At 42.9% G+C, this 22,936-nt stretch overlaps 1 protein-coding gene across 1 annotated transcript in view; it reads left to right on the plus strand.

The window, feature by feature from the left end:
* atp10b (ATPase phospholipid transporting 10B) overlaps window positions 1-22,936 on the plus strand; it is a 105,240-nt gene that overhangs the window by 22,009 nt on the left and 60,295 nt on the right. Inside the window, 4 exon segments of the mRNA XM_078231726.1 lie at window positions 611-714; window positions 7,199-7,330; window positions 10,245-10,372; window positions 12,445-12,738. Of these exon segments, the coding sequence (XP_078087852.1) occupies window positions 611-714; window positions 7,199-7,330; window positions 10,245-10,372; window positions 12,445-12,738 (658 nt within the window).

The raw sequence follows: 22,936 nt of genomic DNA on the forward strand, positions 1-22,936 counted from the left end.
ATTCTGGATGCAGATAGTTCCTGCTTCTCACTATTCTGCTGTGAGTTCTACGATGGCGGACAACCTCTCAAAGTGGGAGAGGAAGAATGTTTGAATTCTCTTACTATGTTCTGATAATCTCATTGACAGAACTTCTGAACAGCTCATTTCAGTATGCAGTGCCTTGAGACTTATGGTTAGATAATTAAAAGAAGTCAAGAATTGTCTAAAAATATATAATGCATGAATTTGTATACATGATGTATAGTAAAATGAAATACCAGTGGAAAGTTTATTCACACTTCTAATATCTTGTGTGTTTGCGATTTTTGAGCCAGTCGTATCATTGCCACTAAGCACTTGCCCACATGAAGGATAAGGATCTTGAGGGAGAAACAACCATATCATGGGGCACTGTGGCATAAAGTCTTATTAATTTTCAACACTGTGGGCATAAGTTAGGTGAAATATTAAAAAATAATAATAGCCCAAATCCAGGAGCTGGACCTCAGCAGAACATACTTTTCAAAACTGAGTCAGATTTTCTCTTAGTAAAAGCTTTACAGTCGATCTTTTTGCTGCGTTGAGTGTTTTAAGAAGGAGAAAACATGATATTTCTTTTGCTTTGCAGGGAAAACTCTGAAAATAAGATTGGCTTCAATAAAGACAGCCTCTTACTTCGAGGCTGCACCATCCGGAACACAAAAGCTATTGTGGGAATAGTTGTATATGCAGGTATACCGTTATTTATTATAAAAGCAAAATACTACGGATGCTGGATTCTGAAACACAAACAGAAAATGCTGGAAATTCTCAGCAGGTCTGACAGCATCTGTGGGGAGAGAATAGAGCCAACGTTTTGGAGTCTAGATGACCCTTCACAGAGCTCTGACGAAGGGTCATCCAGATTCGAAACATTGGCTCCATTCTCTCCCCACAGAGGCTGTCAGACCTACTGAGATTTTCCAGCATTTCTGTTTTTATGACTTGTTGTTTATTATGAAGTTGCTCCCTTGGGCTCTTAAGCATGAGGTGGGATCACCACTTACCAAAGAGAGTTGAAGTAGACTACTGTGGCACCTTAAAGGGCCTCTTCCAGCAATGTGAATTTGAATAAATGTTGGCTGGTTCTTCTTATAAAATTGCTGAATCAAAATAGAGAGATGAAAGTGCATTCATAAAGAACAAAGAACAAAGAACAGTACAGCACAGGAAACAGACCCTTCGGCCCTCCAAGCCTGTGCCGCTCCTTGGTCCAACTAGACCAATCGTTTGTATCCCTCCATTCCCAGGCTGCTCATGTGACTATCCAGGTAAGTCTTAAACGATGTCAGCGTGCCTGCCTCCACCACCCTACTTGGCAGCGCATTCCAGGCCCCCACCACCCTCTGTGTAAAAAACGTCCCTCTGATGTCTGAGTTATACTTCGCCCCTCTCAGCTTGAGCCCGTGACCCCTCGTGATCGTCACCTCCGACCTGGGAAAAAGCTTCCCACTGTTCACCCTATCTATACCCTTCATAATCTTGTATACCTCTATTAGATCTCCCCTCATTCTCCGTCTTTCCAAGGAGAACAACCCCAGTCTACCCAATCTCTCCTCATAGCTAAGACCCTCCATACCAGGCAACATCCTGGTAAACCTTCTCTGCACTCTCTCCAATGCCTCCACGTCCTTCTGGTAGTGCGGCGACCAGAACTGGACGCAGTACTCCAAATGCGGCCTAACCAGCGTTCTATACAGCTGCATCATCAGACTCCAGCTTTTATACTCTATACCCCGTCCTATAAAGGCAAGCATACCATATGCCTTCTTCACCACCTTCTCCACCTGTGTTGCCACCTTCAAAGATTTGTGGACTTGCACACCTAGGTCCCTCTGTGTTTCTATACTCCTGATGACTCTGCCATTTATTGCATAACTCCTCCCGACATTATTTCTTCCAAAATGCATCACTTCGCATTTATCCGGATTAAATTCCATCTGCCACCTCTCCGCCCAATTTTCCAGCCTATCTATATCCTGCTGTATTGCCCGACAATGCTCTTCGCTATCCGCAATTCCAGCCATCTTTGTGTCATCCGCAAACTTGCTGATTACACCAGTTACACCTTCTTCCAAATCATTTATATATATCACAAATAGCAGAGGTCCCAGTACAGAGCCCTGCGGAACACCACTGGTCACAGACCTCCAGCCGGAAAAAGACCCTTCGACCACTACCCTCTGTCTCCTATGGCCAAGCCAGTTCTCCACCCATCGAGCCACTTCTCCTTGTATCCCATGAGCCTTAACCTTCTTAACCAACCTGCCATGTGGGACTTTGTCAAATGCCTTACTGAAATCCATATAGACGACATCCACGGCCCTTCCTTCATCAACCGTTTTTGTCACTTCCTCAAAAAACTCCACCAAATTTGTAAGGCACGACCTCCCTCTTACAAAACCATGCTGTCTGTCACTAATGAGATTGTTCCGTTCTAAATGCACATACATCCTGTCTCTAAGAATCCTCTCCAACAACTTCCCTACCACGGACGTCAAGCTCACCGGCCTATAATTTCCTGGGTTATCCCTGCTACCCTTCTTAAACAACGGGACCACATTCGCTATCCTCCAATCCTCAGGGACCTCACCCGTGTCCAAAGAAGCGACAAAGATTTCCGTCAGAGGCCCAGCAATTTCCTCTCTCGTCTCCCTGAGCAGTCGAGGATAGATGCCATCAGGCCCTGGGGCTTTGTCAGTTTTAATGTTCCCTAAAAAACCTAACACTTCCTCTCTCGTAATGGAGATTTTCTCTAACGGGTCAACACCTCCCTCCGAGACACTCCCGGTTAACACGCCCCTCTCCTTCGTGAATACCGATGCAAAGTATTCATTTAGGATCTCCCCTATTCCCTTGGGTTCTAAGCATAATTCCCCTCCTTTGTCCCTGAGAGGTCCGATTTTCTCCCTGACAACTCTCTTGTTCCTAACGTATGAATAGAATGCCTTAGGATTCTCCTTAATCCTGCCTGCCAAGAACATCTTGTGCCCTCTTTTTGCCCTTCTAACTCCCCGTTTGAGATCTTTCCTACTCTCTCTGTATTCCTCCAGAGCTCCATCTGTTTTCAGTTGCCTGGACTTAACGTACGCCTCCCTTTTCATTTTAATCAGATCCTCAATTTCCCTGGTTATCCACGGCTCTCGAATCCTACCTTTCCTATCTTTCCTTTTTACAGGCACATGCCTATCCTGCAGCCTTATCAATAGTTCCTTAAAAGACTCCCACATGCCAGACGCGGACTTACCCTCGAACACCCTCTCCCAATCAACATCCACCAATTCCTGCCTAATCCGGCTATAGTCAGCCTTCCCCCAATTTAGCACCCTGCCCGTAGGACAGCACTCATCCTTGTCCATTACTATCCTAAAGTTAACAGAGTTGTGGTCACTATTTGCCACATGTTCCCCTACCGAAACTTTGACGACCTGACCGGGCTCATTTCCCAGAACTAGGTCCAGTATAGCCCCCTCTCTAGTCGGGCTATCTACATACTGTTCCAAAGAACCTTCCAGTACGCATTTTACAAATTCCTCCCCGTCCGGTCCCCCAGCTCTAAGCACTTTCCAGTCTGTGCCAGGGAAATTAAAGTCCCCCACTACAACAACCCTATGTTTTCTGCACCTATCCAGAATCTCCTGACATATCCTTTCCTCCACTTCCCGTGGGCTGTTGGGTGGTCTGTAGTACACCCCCAGCATAGTGACTGCACCCTTCCTGTTTCTGAGTTCCACCCACAGCGACTCAGTACATGACCCCTCTAAGTTGTCTACCCTCTGCACCGCGGTAATATGCTCCTTAACTAATATCGCTACTCCCCCACCTTTTTTAGCCCCTCCTCTGTCTCGCCTAAAACACTGATACCCCGGAATATTCAGCTGCCAGTCCTGTCCTTTTAACCAAGTTTCCGTCACCGCAACCACATCCAAATTCCGCACAAGCATTAAGGCCCTAAGTTCGTCTGTTTTACCCGTTACACTCCTCGCATTGAAGCAGATGCACTCCAGACCTCCAGGCCCAGTCAGGTCCTCCTCCTCCAGAGTGCTCCTCTTCTTAGCTAGCCTTGCCCTGGCCCCCAGCTCGACCCCAGCCTCAGTATTTACTGACCTCCTGTTTTGTTCCCCACCCCCCTGCCACACTAGTTTAAATCCTGCCGAAACACTCGAGCAAAACTCCCAGCCAGGATATTTGCTCCCTTCCAGTTAAGGTGTAACCCATCCTTTCTGTACAGTTGCCATCCTGACTTGAAGATTTCCCAGTTATCTATGAATTTAAAACCCTCCCTCTTGCACCAGTCCTTTAGCCACGCGTTCAACTGTAGAATCTCCCTGTTCCGAGCCTCACTTGCACTAGGCACCGGGAGCAGTCCAGAGATTGCTACACTGGAGGTCTTACTTTTTAGCCTAGCACCCAACTCCCTGAATTTCTCTCGTATGACCCCCCTGCTCTTCCTACCTACATCATTTCCCCCAATGTGTACAATCACATCCGTTTGACTACCTTCCTTTTTAAATATGCTTCCTACCCTCTCGGAGACATCCAGTACCCCGGCACCAGGGAGGCAGACTACCATCCTGGATTCTCGTTCAGTCCCACAGAAGCGCCTGTCCGTGCCTCTAACTATTGCGTCCCCCACAACTATCGCTCTCCTAAACCCCTTCTTTCCCTTCCGGACCCCTGAGCCTGTCTCCGTGGAGGCGATCTGGTCCTCGTGGCTTACCCCTGGAGGGTCATCCCCCTCCACAGAATCCAAAACAATATACCTATTGTGGAGGGGGACAACCACAGGGGATCCCTCCACAGACTGCTCACTCCCTTCCCTTCTCCCATCTGTTGCCCATCCCTTTCTCTTATGGGAGACTGCCACTGGGGTGCTTTCTGGCACATCACCCTTCTGACTATTACCCCTCCTAACCGTGACCCACGTGTCTTCCTTCCGAGACCCTGGTGTCACTACCTGACTATAACTTTTATCTATTACTCACTCATTTTCCCTAACTAAACTGAGTTCATCGAGCCTCAGCTCCAGCTCCCTTACACGATCCTTCAGGAGATGCAGTTCCACACATCTGGCACAGATATGGACTTCCGGGAGGCAAGTTGTCTCCAGGAACTCCCACATCCCACACCGAATGCAGTATACTGGCCTCCCACTCATACCAGCCATGTCCTTTTTAGTTTTGGGGATAAAACAAAAAGGGGGTGTAACCAAAGAAAAACAAACAAACAACCTTCCTCGCCGAAGCCCTGTGAGCCAAAGCCCTTTTAGCTCTCACTCTGTCCCCTGCTCACTCCGCTGCCTGCTAACGACGCTGCCCGCTCAAAGGTGCGGCCTACTTTTAAACCCTCCAAAATCTTCCCAGGCTGCTGCTGGGCCTATTTCCTGTTTAGAAAAAAAACCTCCGATTTTTTTCACTAATTTAACTGAAAAATAATTAAATAAATTAGTGCACAAACAAGCTCCCTTACCCTCAGCCTGCTCCTGTGGAACAATGAGGCTGAAACCTCCAAGTTAAGCACTTTTAAATCATGTTGGGCTTTTTATGACCTTAAGACCTACACGATAATAATCCAGAGAGCAGGATTTCAATTCCCACCAGCTTGAGAATTTTACTTCAAAATAATCACTTTAACCTAATTCTCTGAAAGCTTGTCAGGATTGAAGATTTTTTAAAAATCTGAAAATTAAAATCATCTGCAGAAATGACCATGAAGCTAAAACATGGCTGAAAAACCCCAATTGGGAAAGAAACCTGGGCTGGAATTCTCCATCCGTTCACGCCAGTGGGATTCTCTGGTCCCACTGCAGTGAACAGCGATTTGGCTGAGCACCAGATTCTCCATCCTCGCTGGCAGTGGTGGTGAGCGTGAACGGCCGGAGGATTGCGAACCTGATTTCCTTATCCAGGCTAAGCCTAGATGTGGCTCCAATTTTACACCAACCTGGTGATATCCGTCCTCTGAAATGGACCAGCAAGCCACTGTTGTATATTACAATATTCCAGAAGGGCAATTCTCTGGCATCACCGCACCGTTCGTAGATTGCGCTGGTCCCGAAGAATAGCATGCGAGCCTAAAAATCTGTTTCGCACCCAAGCCCCACAATTTACAATTCTCCTGGCCCCATTCAAATAACACATTAAAAAGAACATTGTTAGGTATATGTTATTTGAATGGGGCCAGAGGAATCTCAAAATGTTCGGCGTGGGTGGGAAACAGATTTTAGACCTGCATGCTATTCTCCAGTTTTGAAGGGCGGCATGGTGGCACAGTGGTTAGCACTGCTGCCTCACAGCGCCAGGGACCAGGATTCAATTCCAGCCTCTAGGTCACTGTCTGTGTGGAGTCTGCACGTTCTCCCTGTGTCTGCGTGGGTTTCCTCCCACAGTCCAAAGATGTGCGGGTTAGGTTGATTGGCCATGCTAAATTGACCTTGGTGTCTGGGGATTAGTAGGGTAAATATGTGGGGTTGCGGGAGTAGAGCCTGGGTGGGTACAGACACGAGGGGCTGAATGGCCTCCTTCTGCACTGTAGGGGTTCTGTGATGAACCCTGAAGGAACGTGAATCTTTATTTAGCATATTACCTGCTATGATGGAAGACATATTTCATCTGAGGCCAGTTATAGTCAATGCAAATCTGGGGATAATGAAAAAGACCTTCAAAGACCAAGAAAATGACACAACAGTGTTTAAGTAGTTTAATGATTGACAACAATTTTAAAGCAACTTTTGGATGGAATATGCTCTTTGACTGAAACAGTAACTAGCATTAACTAAAGGTTTATAGGTTTGGACCAATCTGAAGTAACAATGGGGGGAATTCTCCATTTCCTGCCCCCCCAACTGCGTGTTTCTTGGCGGCGGGCGGGACATGGCGCGCTGTTCGCTGGTGGCGGGATTCTCTGGTCCTGCTGCTGTCAATGGGAATTCTCATTGATGTCACTGCACTTTGCTGTGAAAACCATGGGAGGGAATGCACTGCCGGCGGGGGGGACCAGAGAACCCCGCCAGCATGAATGGCCAGAGAGTCTGATACAACAGTAATCCTGATTTAACAATAATCCCTACTATAATAATATAAAATAATATCCAATGCAGCATTTCAGCTAAATTACTGTTTGACATGTACTGAAATATATGATGATTAATAGCAATTTTAATCTGTATTTTCTTCAGGTCATGAGACCAAAGCAATGCTTAACAATAATGGGCCTCGCTACAAGCGGAGTAAATTGGAGAGGAGAATGAACACTAATGTTCTATGCTGTGTGAGCCTGATGGCAGTAATGTGTTTTATAGGAGCACTGGGTAAGATGTGCAAGGGGAGCAACCTTCAACTTAATTGCTGTAGCTGGAATGATGCATATGAGAATGGTCTGTTGAGACTGAAATGGGTAGCAATTGATGGGATTAACTAATTACTATAGTAAGTGGTGATCTTTTATAATGCTCTGTGTCCTTACTCACACAAACTCTCATTCATCAGTTATTTCTGTGCTCGCGGATCTACCTTGGCTTCTAGTTAAATAACATCTTGATTTAAAAATTCTCACCCTTGTTTTCAAATCCCTCCATTGTTTTTTCTTTCAACTGTTTTGGTCATAAGTTCTAGAATCTATCCTGAAACTCCTCTGGCCCTCTACCTCTTTTCCTTCTGTAGCGTAGCCAAACATCCAGTTCAAACCGGGCAGCACGGTGGCATAGTTCTGCGCTGTAATGTTCTATGTTCTATGTTCTATAGTGGTTAGCACTTCCCAGCTCCATCTGTGCGGAGTCTGCACGTTCTCCCCGTGGCTGCGTGGGTTTCCTCCCATAGTCCAAAAATGTGCAGGTTAGGTGCATTGGCCATGCTAAATTGCACCTTAGTGTCAGGGGGACTAGCTAGGGTAAGTGTATGGGGTTATAGGGATAGGGCCTGGATGGGATTACAGTCGGTGCAGACTTGATGGGCTGAGTGGCCTCCTTCTGCATTGTAGGATTCAATGGTCAGTCTGGTTTTTAGCCAGTCTTGTCACTCTGATACTGGATGGCTTCGTATCTGGTGTTTTGATCCATAATCCATTTACCTCGGTAAAGAGCTAGGACCTGTATTCATTCTTTGCCAATTGTGCAGCAGCTTTAATGCAACTGTGGGGCACCTTAGGATGAGAGGTCATAGTCTTAGGATAAAGGGTCGCAAATTTAAAACAGAATTGAGAAGAAACTACTTCTCCCAAAGGGTTGTGAATTTGTGGAATTCATTACCCGAACGTGCAGTGGATGCTGGGACAGTGAGTAAATTTAAGGAGGAGTCAGACAGCTTTTTAATTGGTAATGGGTTGAAGGATTATGGGGAGAAGACAGGAAATTAGGGATGAGGAGCATGTCAGGCATGATCGAATGGCGGAGCAGATATAATGGGCTGACCGGCCTAATTCTGCTCCTGTATCTTATGGACTTAAAAACTCATGAACTGGGTCCAAAATTCAGGTTTCTTTTTATATTTTTCAGATACTATTTTTCACCTCTGCCGACCACCCCCCACACACTTTCCCTCATCTCTCTAATAGCTTGGATGTCCAAACGTGATGTCACTCTGTACCCAGTGTCATCCTGTGTGTAAAAACACCACCTGACACACATCACAAAGGTTTGGGTGGCTTCCAGCACTTACTGTAATCCTTTTGATGACATTTCTTAAAGTCTACCTCTCTGGCCAAACTTTTGAAAATCTTCCCTATTATCTCCTATGGCTCGCTGTGCCATTTTGCTTTATAATCCATCTACGAAATCTTTTGGTATGTTTTATTCTATGAAAGGAACTGTGTCTAATCAACTAATCTAAATTGTTCCTGTTGAAAGTGTTACAGCAAAAACTCTTGTGACTATGCATAGCTCGTAATTATAGGTTGGAATTCTCCGGCCATTCATGAGCGCAGGATTCTCTGGTCCTGCCGGTGGCGCACCCTTGCCGCAAGTTTCCCGGTGACGTGGGGGTGGCTTCAGTGGGAATTCCCATTGACAGCGGTGGTACCAGAGAATCCCGCTGTCAACGAATGGTGTGCCGCCTCCCACCACCGAGAAAAACGGTGAGGAGAGGCCAGAAAATGTTGGCCATAGTTTTAACATAATGTGGAGATGCCGCCGTTGAACTGGGGTGGGCAACTAAGAAGTCTCACAACACCAGGTTAAAGTCCAACAAGCTAATTTGGAATCATGAGCTTTCGGTGAGTCACCTGATGAAGGAGTGGTGCTCTGAAAGCTTGTAGTTCTAACATAGGTGGATTCCACAGTTGTAATTAGAATCTTGAATTAAAATGTGGGGGGATAAAAACCTGCCGTATAATTCTTGTTTTAGCATGGCAAGGCATTCTCATTAGTCTGTATCTTTTACTGTTTACATTCTTTCATTACTTTTATTGCTTTCACGCAATTGCCACACCATTGACAATGGCGAGTTTTAATGAGAAAAGCCAGTGAGGTGAATTGCGAGACCTGTAGAATTGTTTCCAGTGGGGTAGATTCCATTCCCTGTGTTTATTTCTGAAAGCAGAATGTAAAGCCGCCTCCTCCATAGGTAATCTCTCCGGATCGAGGATGACTTGCTTCCTCTCCATTTCAATGAGTTCTAAGATGGCTGATCAGTCCAATGTACGATCTACAGACCCTACCACACGCAGGGCAGGTGATATTTGAAGCATTAGCTAGATGGGCTGCTGGGAGGAAAAGCTGACTGCAACGAGTAAAGTTTACCAGTTTATCCAGGGTGACTCAGAATACTTGTTGAACAGCGCGAATTGGGCATCAGATCCTCAGGAAATAGAGTTGAGTCTTTATTTAAAGGAAATTAAACCTGACACACTGTTCCCAGTGTCAGGATGATTTATTGTGCTCACCCTGACACTGAGGGTCTGATATGAGGGTGAATGCACATCATTCACTGTACTTATCCTGACACTGAAGGAGTTTGATTTGAAGTAGCACGATGCAAGAACATCACATTGACGGTGCAAAGGCACATTGTGGGTACTTCGATGATGTAGCAACAGAGAACATTTAAAGTGAAATGGGCAATGTTTGACAGCATGTGCTGTGACTTGTTTATGTTCGTTTTTCAAAATGGTCACGCCAAACTGTGCGTATCCATTATTTTTGAGTATTGTATTCCTTTTATGGAAAAAGCTATACTTTAACCTGTCAGCATACCATTTTATTTAGGGATGTTTTTAATATTTTACCTCAGGCCACAGTATTTGGGTTGGAACCCTCACTTCATGGACTCCATTTGAATTCCCAGACAGCACTGGCAACTTAATTTCAGCCACTGTGTCTGGACTCTACATGTTTCTGACGATGATGATACTGCTGCAGGTAAATCGGATCAATTGCTGGCTGTTATTTAGCCTGAATCTGTTTAAAGTTTATTTATTTTGTGTTAAAAGTAGGCTTACATTAACCCTTCAATGAAGTTACTGTGAAAATCCTCTAGTCGTCACACCCCGGCACCAGTTCGGGTACACTGAGGGAGAATTTAGCATGACCAATGCACCTAACCAGCATGTCTTTCAGACTATGGGAGGAAACTGGAGCACCTGGAGGAAACCCACGCAGACACGGGGAGAATGTGCACACTCCACACAGACAGGAACCCAGGTCCCAGGCGCTGTGAGGCAGCAGTGCTAACCACTGTGCCGCCTGTTTATGTGCTTGACCTGTTGTTCAGGGACTTTGAACTCCCGACTATGTTCAGACAAGCTGCAGTTACTTTCTTCAGATTCGAAGTACCTGCATATTTCGCTATCTTTTTGATTGTCTTAGTTAAATATTTGTAACGTGTGGATACAACATAGAGGAATTCAAGCTATGATATAAATTAGCGGTTAATATAAACTCAAGGTTAAATTTTTAGGGACACATCAAAATACAGTGTGTGGTGGACCTCAGTTGTGCCTTTATCCTATATGGACCACCGTTGTGTGTGCTTGTCATACCTGGACACATCCCCTTCCAGTTTGGTTCCTCCCCTCGGCACCTAGTATAAAGGTGGGTGTCTCCTCCCCCCTTGTTCAGTCCAGGTTGGTTATTTGTTGGGATCTGCTCCTGATTCTGTTGTGAATAAAAGCCTACACTTGTATTGGCACATCGGTAATCTTTCGCCTTATTGATAGCGCATCACAGTGATTTATGGGCACACTATATATTGAATGACTTGAGGACCCTTGGTTTAAATACGCAAAAGCAATGCAGAGTTAGGCCCCTGGTTATACAAAATTTACCGTACTTAAGTTATCACTTTCTCAGCTCAATATCACTTCAGCTTTAATTAGCAAGTCATTCAAAAGTGCTATATTCAGCCCCACTGGTGGATGTTACGAGTTAGTGTCGTAACCAACTTCTCCCTTGTTCATCTTGAAGGCACTGTTGAAAATACGACTCTGAATTCAAATTCTGGAGACATCCCGTGTTGTGTCAGACCAGCTAGTTACTTACTGTTGCAATACAAATGTATTCATTCTGAAAATATTATGAACAAATTATTTACAGTGTATTATGTGGTGAGTAATTAAAAGCAGTATGATAAACTGTCAGGTTCATGCCTCTTGTGGAAAACATGGAACAGAAGGTTAGCCACTTGTTTGCAGCAGTGCACAAAACCCACATCAGGCATTTCACAATGAGAAAGGTGGACTAGTTATTTCAGGGCCTTGCCTTTCTTCTCCAACCTAGAACCTGGAGCTTGTGAGGCTCTAGATGACTTCTAGAACAATAGAGTATTAAATAAAAACAGAAAATGCTGGGGAAAACACAGCAGGTCTGGCAACATCTGTGGAGAAGGAAACAGAGTTAATGTTTCCAGTCTGGATGACTTTGAAGAAGATATGCTGCCAGAGAGCAAGCATCCACTTTGCTTTTATTACATATTAAATGTGGATTAGGTGCAGGTCACCAGGTTGTTACCTCAACTGCAAATTCAGGAAATCTAATGAGAAAGAAAATAGTTTATTTATTAGTGTCACAAGTAGGCTTACATTAACACTGCAATGAAGTTACTGTGAAAATTCCCTAGTTGCCACACTCCGGCACCTGTTTGGGTACACTGAGGGAGAATTTAGCATGGCCAATGCACCTAACCCGCATGTCTTTTGGACTGTGGGAGGAAACCGGAGCACCTGGAGGAAACCCACGCAAACATGGGGAAAATGTGCAGACTCCACACAGTGACCCGAGCCAGGAATCGAACCCGGGTCCCTGGTGCTGTGAGGCAGCCGTGCTAACCACTATGCCACCATGCCACCCACAAGGTACAAATGGTTGAAAGTCACCTAAAATACAAGAATCCATGACCTTCATAAATAGGGGTATCCGCATGGGAATATTTAATCAGATTTATGTCAAATCTATGTGAAAATTCTGATCTCAGTTACTTTTGCTTCTGTTGGCAGGTCTTTATCCCTATTTCTTTATATGTTTCCATTGAGTTTGTAAAGTTGGGTCAGATATTCTTCATACACAACGATGCTGAGATGTACGATGAAAGTACCAACAACCGTCTACAGTGCCGGGCGCTGAATATCACGGAGGACCTCGGTCAGATCCAGTACATCTTCTCTGATAAGACAGGAACCCTCACTGAAAACAAAATGGTCTTCCGTCGCTGCACCATGATGGGCACAGAGTTCCGACATGATGAAAGTAGTGAGGATTACACCAATATGATTATCAGCATAATCAATGAAGTAGAACGAGCTTAAAAGTACTTGTTTTTATTTAATTTAATCTCTGTTCCTCAGGAGATTAAATGGGTTGCAAATAGTTTGTGATAGAGTAGATTGCACATGATTTGCTGATATAATTTGAAATGTTAAGCTAATTATTTAATGGCTGTGCCATAACGTCTGTAGGTTCTTGACAGTAGTTCAATGTCCAGAATAATTTGCTGATTTTTTTTCCCTTCAACCAAATTCTGACATTTGATCTACCTAATACTTCATTAGAGTTTGTGGCACATTTGAGTTTACACTTTAATCAACATTGTGATACATCCAACAAACATTGTCAATTCAGTGTCAACGTTGAGCATATTGTGACAAATCTGTGCTGTTCTCCTAATGTGGAGATGCCGGCGTTGGACTGGGGTAAACACAGTAAGAAGTTTAACAACACCAGGTTAAAGTCCAACAGGTTTATTTGGTAGCAAAAGCCACACAAGCTTTCGGAGCTCTTAGCCCCTTCTTCAGGTGAGTGGGAATTCTGTTCACAAACAGAGCTTATAAAGACACAGACTCAATTTACATGAATAATGGTTGGAATGCAAATACTTACAACTAATCAAGTCTTTAAGAGACGAAACAATGTGAGTGGAGAGAGCATCAAGACAGGCTAAAAAGATGTGTATTGTCTCCAGACAAGACAGCCAGTGAAACTCTGCAGGTCCACGCAACTGTGGGAGTTACAAATAGTGTGACATGAACCCAATATCCCGGTTGAGGCCGTCCTTTTTTTAAGGTATTTTCCATCTCTTCCTTTCCTTGGTACTTCATATCTTGTAGTATGATGGACAGTTCCATTTCATTGAAACTGCCTCTCCAAGAGGCATGACAAAGAGAATCTAGGGTAGCTTTACTTTGTCTTCCCTCCTCCCCCGGCCTTCTCCAACCCAACCTCAAAAATGTGAAGAACATGGCCTTTCCTTAGCAACTCTCTATTACAGAAATCAGTAACTAAACCCAGATTTTAACTGAAATATGAAAAGGAAGTGTTGGAAAGACTCATTAAGTCTGGCAGCATCTGTAGAGGGAGAAACATATTTCAAGTCAAAAATGGCTTCTTCAGAACATTAACTGAACCTGCTTGTGGTCTGACCAGGATGTGGAGATGCCGGCGTTGGACTGGGGTAAACACAGTAAGAAGTTTAACAACAGGTTAAAGTCCAACAGGTTTATTTGGTAGCAAAAGCCACACCACGTGTGGCTTTTGCTACCAAATAAACCTGTTGGACTTTAACCTGGTGTTGTTAAACTTCTTACTGTGTTCTGACCACACAGCCATTTTGCACCCCACCCAGTTTTGTGCTCCATTACAATTGCATCAGGTGTAAAATGGAAAACTGTTCCCACCAGGTGAGTTAGTTTAAACTTGACAGAAGATGTGCATTTGTCTTTAGCTGAATATAGATAGGTCGTGTTCGTCCAAGTCCTCATTGTTAGTCAATAGAAGTTTTAAAGTGTGGATAATGAATAGCAACAGTAAGTACACTGGATTCAAATGTGGGAAATCTTTAATAAGACTTTTTAAAAATCGTAACAGCAAGGTAGTTTAGTGATCATTTCACTGGGTGAGTGATGACCTGATTTCAAATCCCATCTCAGTAAATCAAATAATCATTGCACTTTTTCGAAAAAGATTGCATAAGTAATGGTGATCATGAAACAAATGGATTGTTGTTAAAAATCATCAGGTTTACTAATGCCCTTTAGGGAAGTAAATGTGTTGGCCTTACCCAGCCTGGCCTATGTGTGACTGCAGACCCACAGCCTTGTGATTGACCCTTATCTGCCCTGTGAAATGGCGTGGAAGTCATTCCGTTTTAACTCTAGGGCAATGAGGGATTGATAATAAATGCTGATCTTGCCAGTATCCTACAAATTAACAGTAAAAATGTGAATGTGAAATCTGTCGGATTGATCCTGACCTGTCATTAATCTGAATATTATAGAGAGAAAAATAGCATGAATATTTGTTAAAAATAAAATAGGTTATTTCAAAAGAAAAATTGCTTCAGTGCTTCAGAGAAAAACGAACGAGATGGAATAGACTATTTGTTTAAGAAACACAAATTTTATATCACATGCTCAGCTTATTAGTGGTTGCTTTACAACTCCACAATAATTAGATTCCAACTCTATTTAACAAGAAACGGGTTTCACATAGGCTTTTCATGCCTTTACTTTAAGTCTAAAATGCAACATGTTAAGTACTGTTGTGGAGCATTGATCAGGGCATGATGGAGGTTGAGGAAGGAAGAACAACTAACTGCAGTGCTATAATTTTGACAAGGTTGTGTTTGAAACTAGTGTTAAAGAAAGACAAACTCTGCTCTGTGAGGAGCACATTGCCGAAACTAGAATAATTATTTCTTTTCCTACCATGGTGTACTTATTCATTTTTCTTCTGTTGTGTACAAGCTATAGAATTTTTTTTTTGTTTTTGTTTAAATTTTAAATTTCTCTGAGAATTTCTCTCCTCTCTTGCAAACTGTAACACATTTGAGGTGTAGTTCTCAAGATGACAAAGTTTGTGGGAGAGCAGGAATCTTGGATGATTTGCCTCTCTCCTAATCCAGTGAGCCTGATGCCAATTGCCGTGAACCAATGTTTTACTGGTTATGATCAACTAACCCTAAAAGACCCGGATCAAACCAGAGACCAAGGAATGAGTTTAAGACCAGTTTGCATGGTTGCTGTCATGCCAAACAGAGCATAAATCCAGCTAGCCTATAAGGGCGTTTCTTTCTTTATATTTTTAGAATTCTCCATTCAGTAGAACTAGAGGGCACAGCCTCAAAATAGAGGGGGGTCAGTTTAGGACAGAGTTGAGGAGGAACTTCTTCTCTCAGAGGGTGATGAATCTCTGGAATTCTCTGCCCACTGAAGTGGTGGAGGCTACCTCGTTGAATATGTTTAAATCACGAATAGATGGATTCCTGATCGGTAAGGGAATTAGGGGTTATAGGGATCAGGCGGGTAAGTGGAACTGATCCACTTCAGATCAGCCATGATCTTATTGAATGGCGGGGCAGGCTCGAGGGGCTAGATGGCCTACTCCTGCTCGTATTTCTTATGTTCTTATGTTAACATCTTAAATTGCTTCTCAGTGACATTGTTAAAGATTGCATCCCAAAAATGATCTGTTCAAGGTTATTGAAAATAAAAGTGATAGCTATCTGGCTTGGGAATGATGTTGATGCCATTGATGGGGATATCTAAGGATGACATTTGTTAACTCCATTAGGATTGACAGCCTGATAATTTAGGAAGTGAATGCATCAGCTGGATTATCATAAAATCATTTAAACATAGGTTGATGTAGCATCCAAGGAGACCAGCTCTTTGCTAAAACTGTCCAGTTAATCCTACTTGCCTGTTCTTTCCCGATAGCCCAGAAATTTGTTTTCCTGACAAATACTTAACTAATATTAATTTGAATTATACCACTAATTTTGCTTCCACTGCCCTTTCAGACGGTGCATTCCAGATCACTGGACCTATCAGGAGGAGAAAGAAAGATATAAGAGAGCTTTTATGAGCAGTGATTGCCAATATACTCCATGTGTTATGATTCCAGTAGAGATCAATAATTTTAAAAAGGGGATGTGAATTTCCCAGTGGCCAACACACAGAATCACAGAACAAGGTTTTGTGTTTTAACAGTCTGCACATTCTCCCCATCCCTGCATGGGTTTTCTCCGGTTTCCTCCCACAGTCCAAAAGACATGCTGGTTAGGTGCATTGGGCGTGCTAAATTTTCCCTCAGTGTATCCGATAAGGCGCCGGAGTGTGGCAACTAGGGGATTTTCATGGTAACTTCATTGCAGTGTTAATGTAAGCCCGCTTGTGACACAAATAAATAAACTTAAACTTTAAACACTTACTCTAACTAACAATCTAAAATTAACATGGATTAAACATTAATGCATTTGATGTCTACTATGTGCACTACAGAAAACTTATTCCCTCTTAACTTCTTGAGTCCAAAAAACTCAATGCCACATTTATATTTTCCATCACACACTTAGTAGAAATGTCTTATATTTAAAGTCCCCAAGCTTTAACAAGAACTCTTCTCTCTGCTCCTCCACACATATTCTTTCAGTGTTCTTTTAACTTAATCTTCTGAACATATCTTAATGGATTTCCAGTGGCAAACCACCCACTGGCAACATTTGGCCCTTTACTCCCCACAAGCTTCATTGCTTCACACAGGGAATCTATCTAGTTGTTAATTAACACAGATATAGTTATTTTGCCCTGTTTAGCATAGGAGCACCTGTTATAAGTCATCTTCCTCAAATTTCTCTCGGTGATTCTGGAAATCTGTATGCAGCAAGTACAGTTGCCTCCTCTTCTGTGTCTGGGTGTTAAAACTTGCAATTTACTTTCAATATATTTTGACCTGAACCCCTGTCTCCATAGCAACCAGGTCACATGGGCTTGTCTCTGGGCCAATTTAGTTGGAAGTCACATCCCTCTCTCCAAATTATTTCACTTTACCTTGAATTAAAAGGGAACAGTTTAAAACACAACCATCTTATAAAGTCCACTGATCATAACACGCCACTGATGTGTGATGACTTCACACTGAAGGTTCAATGATTATAGTTAAAGTTTATTTATTCGTCACAAGTAGGCTTACATTAACACTGCAATGAAGTTATTGTGAAAATCCCCTCGTCGCCAAACTCTGGCGTCTGTTTGGGTACACTGAGGGAGAACTTAGCATGGACGATGCACCTAGCCAACGCGTCTTTCAGACTGTGGGAGGAAACCAGAGCACCCAGAGGAAACTCGCACAGATTGGGGGAGAATGTGCAAACTCCGCACAGGCAGTGACCCAAACTGGGAATCAAACCCAGGTCCTTGGCACCGTGAGGCAGCAGTACTGAACACTGTGCCACCATACCGCCCCGATTGTTTCAGGAATTGCACTATGTTGATTGCTATTAGCAGATGAAAACCAAGAAATAGTACAGTGTACTGCACTGCCAAACAATATTTGTGGATTGTGATAAAAATTCATGTCCTTGAGTACAAAATGCTAGGAGCAATTCATTAGTTCTGATGTATATGTTCAATAACCCAGCTCATTGTATGCCAGTTAACCTAATAGCCCAGTAATCTATAACATTAATTTGATGGATATTCTGCAGTTGATAGCTGTGCTTGCATGTTTCTAATATGCCAATTCCAACTATTTGACATTGTGCCTAAGGCAATAAGGGTGAAATTCCACAAAGAATTGACGCCTCGCAATTTGTACAGGATTCTAGTATTTCCTAATTGGGGAAATTGATTGAATCTACTTTCTCTTTCACATTCTTTTGGTCTCCCTCCGCTGCATATTTGGTGAAAAGAAAATTAGAATCAAAATTTCATCTTTCACAGTGATACATAAAATTATTTTGTAATAATGTTTTTTAATGAAAACATATAATTCAGATCACGTAGCAATAGATTTCAATTACAGTGGAGGGTAAAATCAATTTACAGTTCTAAATACTTCTGGCTGCAACTGCCTGATAAATCCACCCACTGTGTTTCAAATCCCGGGGTTGCAATAACTACCAAGGGTGCAGCAGCAGGTTTCTCTAATTAATATAATTATCCTGGCAGCGTCTGGGAGAATTGTTATTCCAGTACTACCTACTATTCTTCAAGAGCAAAATGTAATATTTTGGCATCAAATTGTTGAGCCTCGGTGACAGCTTTCCATGTTGATATTTGGCTATCTCTGGAAAATTGATTACCATTCAATTGAACATTTCCATTGGGCGGTACAGTGGTTAGCACTGCTGCCTCACAGCGCCAGGGACCCAGGTTTGATTCCCGGCTAGGGTCACTGTCTGTGCGGAATCTGCACGTTCTCCCCTTGTCTGTGTGGGTTTCCTCCGGGTGCTCCGGTTTCCTCCCACAGTCCGAAAGACATGTTAGATAGGTGCATTGGCCATGCTAAATTCTCCTTAGTGTACCCAAATAGGCGCCGGAGTGTGGCGACTGGGAAATTTTCACAGTAACTTCATTGCAGTGTTAATGTTAGCCTACTTGTGACACTAATAAATAAACTTTAATCACATCCCCTCTCTTTTTGGGTATTAAGCACTAATGATGTGATTGCACTAGAGGGGCTACAAAGGCGATTCCTCAGGGTGTTGCTTGGGATGGAGCAATTGGACTGTAAGGAGAGAATGGATAGACTTGGATTGTTTTCTCTCGAGCAGAGAAGTATGAAGAGGGACATGATTGGGTTTATAAGATTATAACGGGTATGGGCAGGATGAATAGGAGCAAAGAACAAAGAAAATTACAGCACAGGAACAGACCCTTCGGCCCTCCAAGCCTGCATCGACCATGCTGCCTGACTTAACTAAAACCCCTGACCCTTCCGGGCACCATATCCATCTATTCCCATCCTAGTCATGTATTTGTCAAGATGCCCCTTAAAAGTCACTACCATATCCACTTCCACTACCTCCCTTGGCAACGAGTTCCGGGCACCCACCACCCTCTGTGTAAAAAATCTTCCTCGTACATCTCCTTTAAACCTTGCCCCTCGCACCTTAAAGCTGTGCCCCCCAGTAATTGACTCTTCCAACCTAGGAAAAAGCTTCTGACTATCCACTCTCTCCATGCCTCTCATAATCTTGTAGACTTCTATCAGGTCGCCCTCAACCTCTGTCGTTCCAGTGAGAACAAACCAAGTTTCTCCAATCTCTCCTCATAGCTACTGCCCTCTACACCAGGCAACATCCTGGTATATCTTTTCTGTACCCTCTCTAAAGCCTCCACATCCTTCTGGTTGTGTGGCGACCAGAATTGAACACTATATTCCAAGTGCGGCCGAACTAAGGTTCTATAAAGCTGTAACATGACTTGCCAATTTTTAAACTCAATGCCTCGGCCGATGAAGGCAAGCATGCCGTATGCCTTCTTGACTACCTTCTCCACCTGCATTGCCACTTTCAGTGACCTGTGTACCTGTACGCCCAGATCCCTTTGCCTATTAATATTCTTAAGGGTTTTGCCATTTGCTGTATATTTCCTATCTGTATTTGACCTTCCAAAATGCATTACCTCACATTTGTCCGGATTAAACTCGATCTGCCATCTCTCCGTCCAAGTCTTCAACCGATCTGTATCCTCTGATGGTCCTCATTGCTATCCGCAAATCCTCCCACCTTTGTGTCGTCCACACAAGCAGCTGTTCCCCTTGGTTGAAGGGGTCAGTCATGAAGGGGCATAGCTTTAGAGTAAGGGGCAGACGATTCAGAGGTGATCGGAAAAAAATATTATTCCTTGAGTTTTCAAACTCCCCTCCCAAATACATCTTTTAAAATCTTCTCTCACTATGATGTTTTCCCTTTGGTTTACATTCCAAAATCTAATCCAGGTTTTCCAAAAGACTCTCTTAAACAAAGCTTCTGCTTCACCTTCAACGGCGAATCCAGTCTAGGTTTTATACCACCCCCTTTAGAATTTATTTTTCTTGACTGCTGTACAACCTGTTCACAATTGCTTTAACTCTCAATTCCCAGACTCTAGGGTATTTTCACAGTAACTTCATTGCAGTCTTGATGAAAGCCTACTTGTGACACAAATAAATAAAATAAATTATTAAAATGGTGTCAAACTTTTGATTTACCTCTGAAGTCTGCTTTCCCACTTTAACTCTGGTTGCTGTAATTGTCTCTTTAACTCAGAACATTTTTCATATTCTTCCTTGAATTCTTATGAGCAGTGCCTTGGTCTCTTAGCTTCAGTCTTTCTGCCCCAATTCTTTTGTTGTCTGGACAATAACTAGTTATTTAGGAAGCCTGCCTCTTAGCCAGAAGAAAGATTGGACAGGTTGGGAATGGCAGAGTTGATAGATGCTCAGTCCCTGGTGTCCTATCTCCAACTGCCAACAAATTCAACTAAAACTAAGAACAAAAAAGCATTTTTCCTTTAAAAGTACTTCCAGTTGTCAAGCAATGCCTGCATACTTCTGCTGGCTTATTTATTGTTCATGCCATAGCCCTCTCTAAGCACAATAGAATCATAGTTGAAATTGAAACCAACCCCCGCACATACAACACCTTTGTGCAGCATGGATCTAACTCTAGGTTTTACCCTTCAGGGCACAAAAACATTAAATTAAACTCGCTTGAAACTATAACCTTTTTCTAACATTTACTTATCTGAGTATAAATCCCATAAACTACATTTATTTTCTGAACAACTCACAGAAACAAAGTAACATTAAGACACACAGTAAACAAAAAGGCATATTTTTAAAAAATAAGATTGTAACAGTTCTTATGATTATACAGGTTAAAGGATGACTCATAAATTCTTAGAGAGAGAAAATAAAATAAGAGTAAATTAGCATGAAATATTAAGTAAAGATTGTAAGAACTTTTTAAAAAATGTAAGAAAACAGATGAACAAAAATAAATGTGGTTTTTTTAATGGTTGAAGTCTGAGAAATTGTAATATTATAAGGACATCCCCACAATGGTTAATAAATACATTGTGCCTGTCCTCATAGTGGAAGATACAAAGAGCATACCAGAAATAGTGGATGAGCAATTGTCTAATGAAAATGATGAACTTAAAGCAGTTAATATTAGTAGAGAAAAATCGCTGGAGAAATTAATGGGCCAAAAAACCAACTTATCCCCTGCAGTTGATGCCCTCATTCAGGAGTTTTTAAAGAGGAGCTGGAGAGTGAGTAAATACGTTGATTTTGATCTTTCAGAATTTTCTGGATTCTCAAATGATGCTTGGAAGGTAGCAAATGGAACCTTACTCTTTAAGAAAAGAGTGAGAGACACCAATGGGAAACTAAAGGCCAGTTGGCCTGACACCATAGAATCATAGACTCCTACAGTGCAGAAGGAGGCCATTCGGCCCATCAGGTCTGCACCGACCACAATTCCACCCAGGTCTTATCCCCATAACCCCATATATTTACCCTAGCTAGTTGCCTTGACACTAAGGGGCAATTTAGCATGGCCAATGCACCTAACCCGCACATCTTTGGACTGTGGTAGGAAACCGGAGCACCCGGAGCAGACACGAGGAGAGTGGTCTGAAAAATGTATTGACGATGTGGTAACAGAATAATATCATAAGAGAAAGTCCATATGAAAATCAAATCTAGTCAAGTTTTTTTTTGAGGGTATAACTAGCTGGGTAAGTAAAACATTATCCTGATTTAGGCCATATGATCATAAGATATAGGAGCAGAATTAGGCCATTTGGCCCTTCGCATCTGCTCTGTCATTCAATCATGGCTGAGAAGTTATTCAAACCCATTCTCCTGCCTTTTCCCTGTAACCTTTGATCCCCTTAGCAATTAAGAACCGATCTATCTCTGTCTTAAATGCATTCAATGACTGGGTCTCCACATCCTTTTGTGGCAATGAATTACATAGATTCGCCACCCTTTGGCTGAAGAAATTCCTCCTCATCTTGGTTTTAACGGTTCGTCCCATGGATCCTAGTCTCTCCTACTAATGGAAACATCTTCCCCATGATTTGGGCTTTAATGAATACTCGGCTGTCTCTGCTGTAGCAATGAGATAGATCCTGAGCTTTGGGAGAATCGTTTTACAGAGCACAAGTATTAAATTCAATGCTGTAGTCCTTGTGGGTGGAAGAAGATAACTGCAATTTCTGGATTTCATGAAAGTTTACCCAAAATATAAAATGAAAACTGCCCCTTACCTCAGATGTGGTTTTTTAAAAAAAAGTTTATTTATTAGTCACAAGTAAGGCTTACATTAATGCTACAATGAAGTTACTGTGAAATTCCCCTAGTCGCCACAGTCCAGTGCCTGTTCAGCTCAACGCACCTAATCAGCCCGTCTTTCAGAATGTGGGAGGAAACCGGAGCACCCAGAGGAAACCCACGCAGACACGGGGAGAATGTGCAAACTCCACACAGACCCAATCAAACCCGGGTCCCTGGCATTGTGAAGCAGCAGTGCTAACCACTGAGCTGCCGTGTCACCTGGTTACAGCTTAGGTTGGAGTTTCCAAACATCAATCAATTTTTTGTTGCTCTTCACTCTAGAGAATTGATTTCAAAATTTTCACCAGCAATTTATAATTCCTTCATAGACATTGCCACCAGCAGCAAAGATAAGTAGTTGGTACTGCCCACACCTTCTAGTTCCAC

Source organism: Mustelus asterias, chromosome 16, assembly GCF_964213995.1.
Source record: "Mustelus asterias chromosome 16, sMusAst1.hap1.1, whole genome shotgun sequence".
In the NCBI taxonomy this organism is placed as follows: domain Eukaryota; kingdom Metazoa; phylum Chordata; class Chondrichthyes; order Carcharhiniformes; family Triakidae; genus Mustelus; species Mustelus asterias.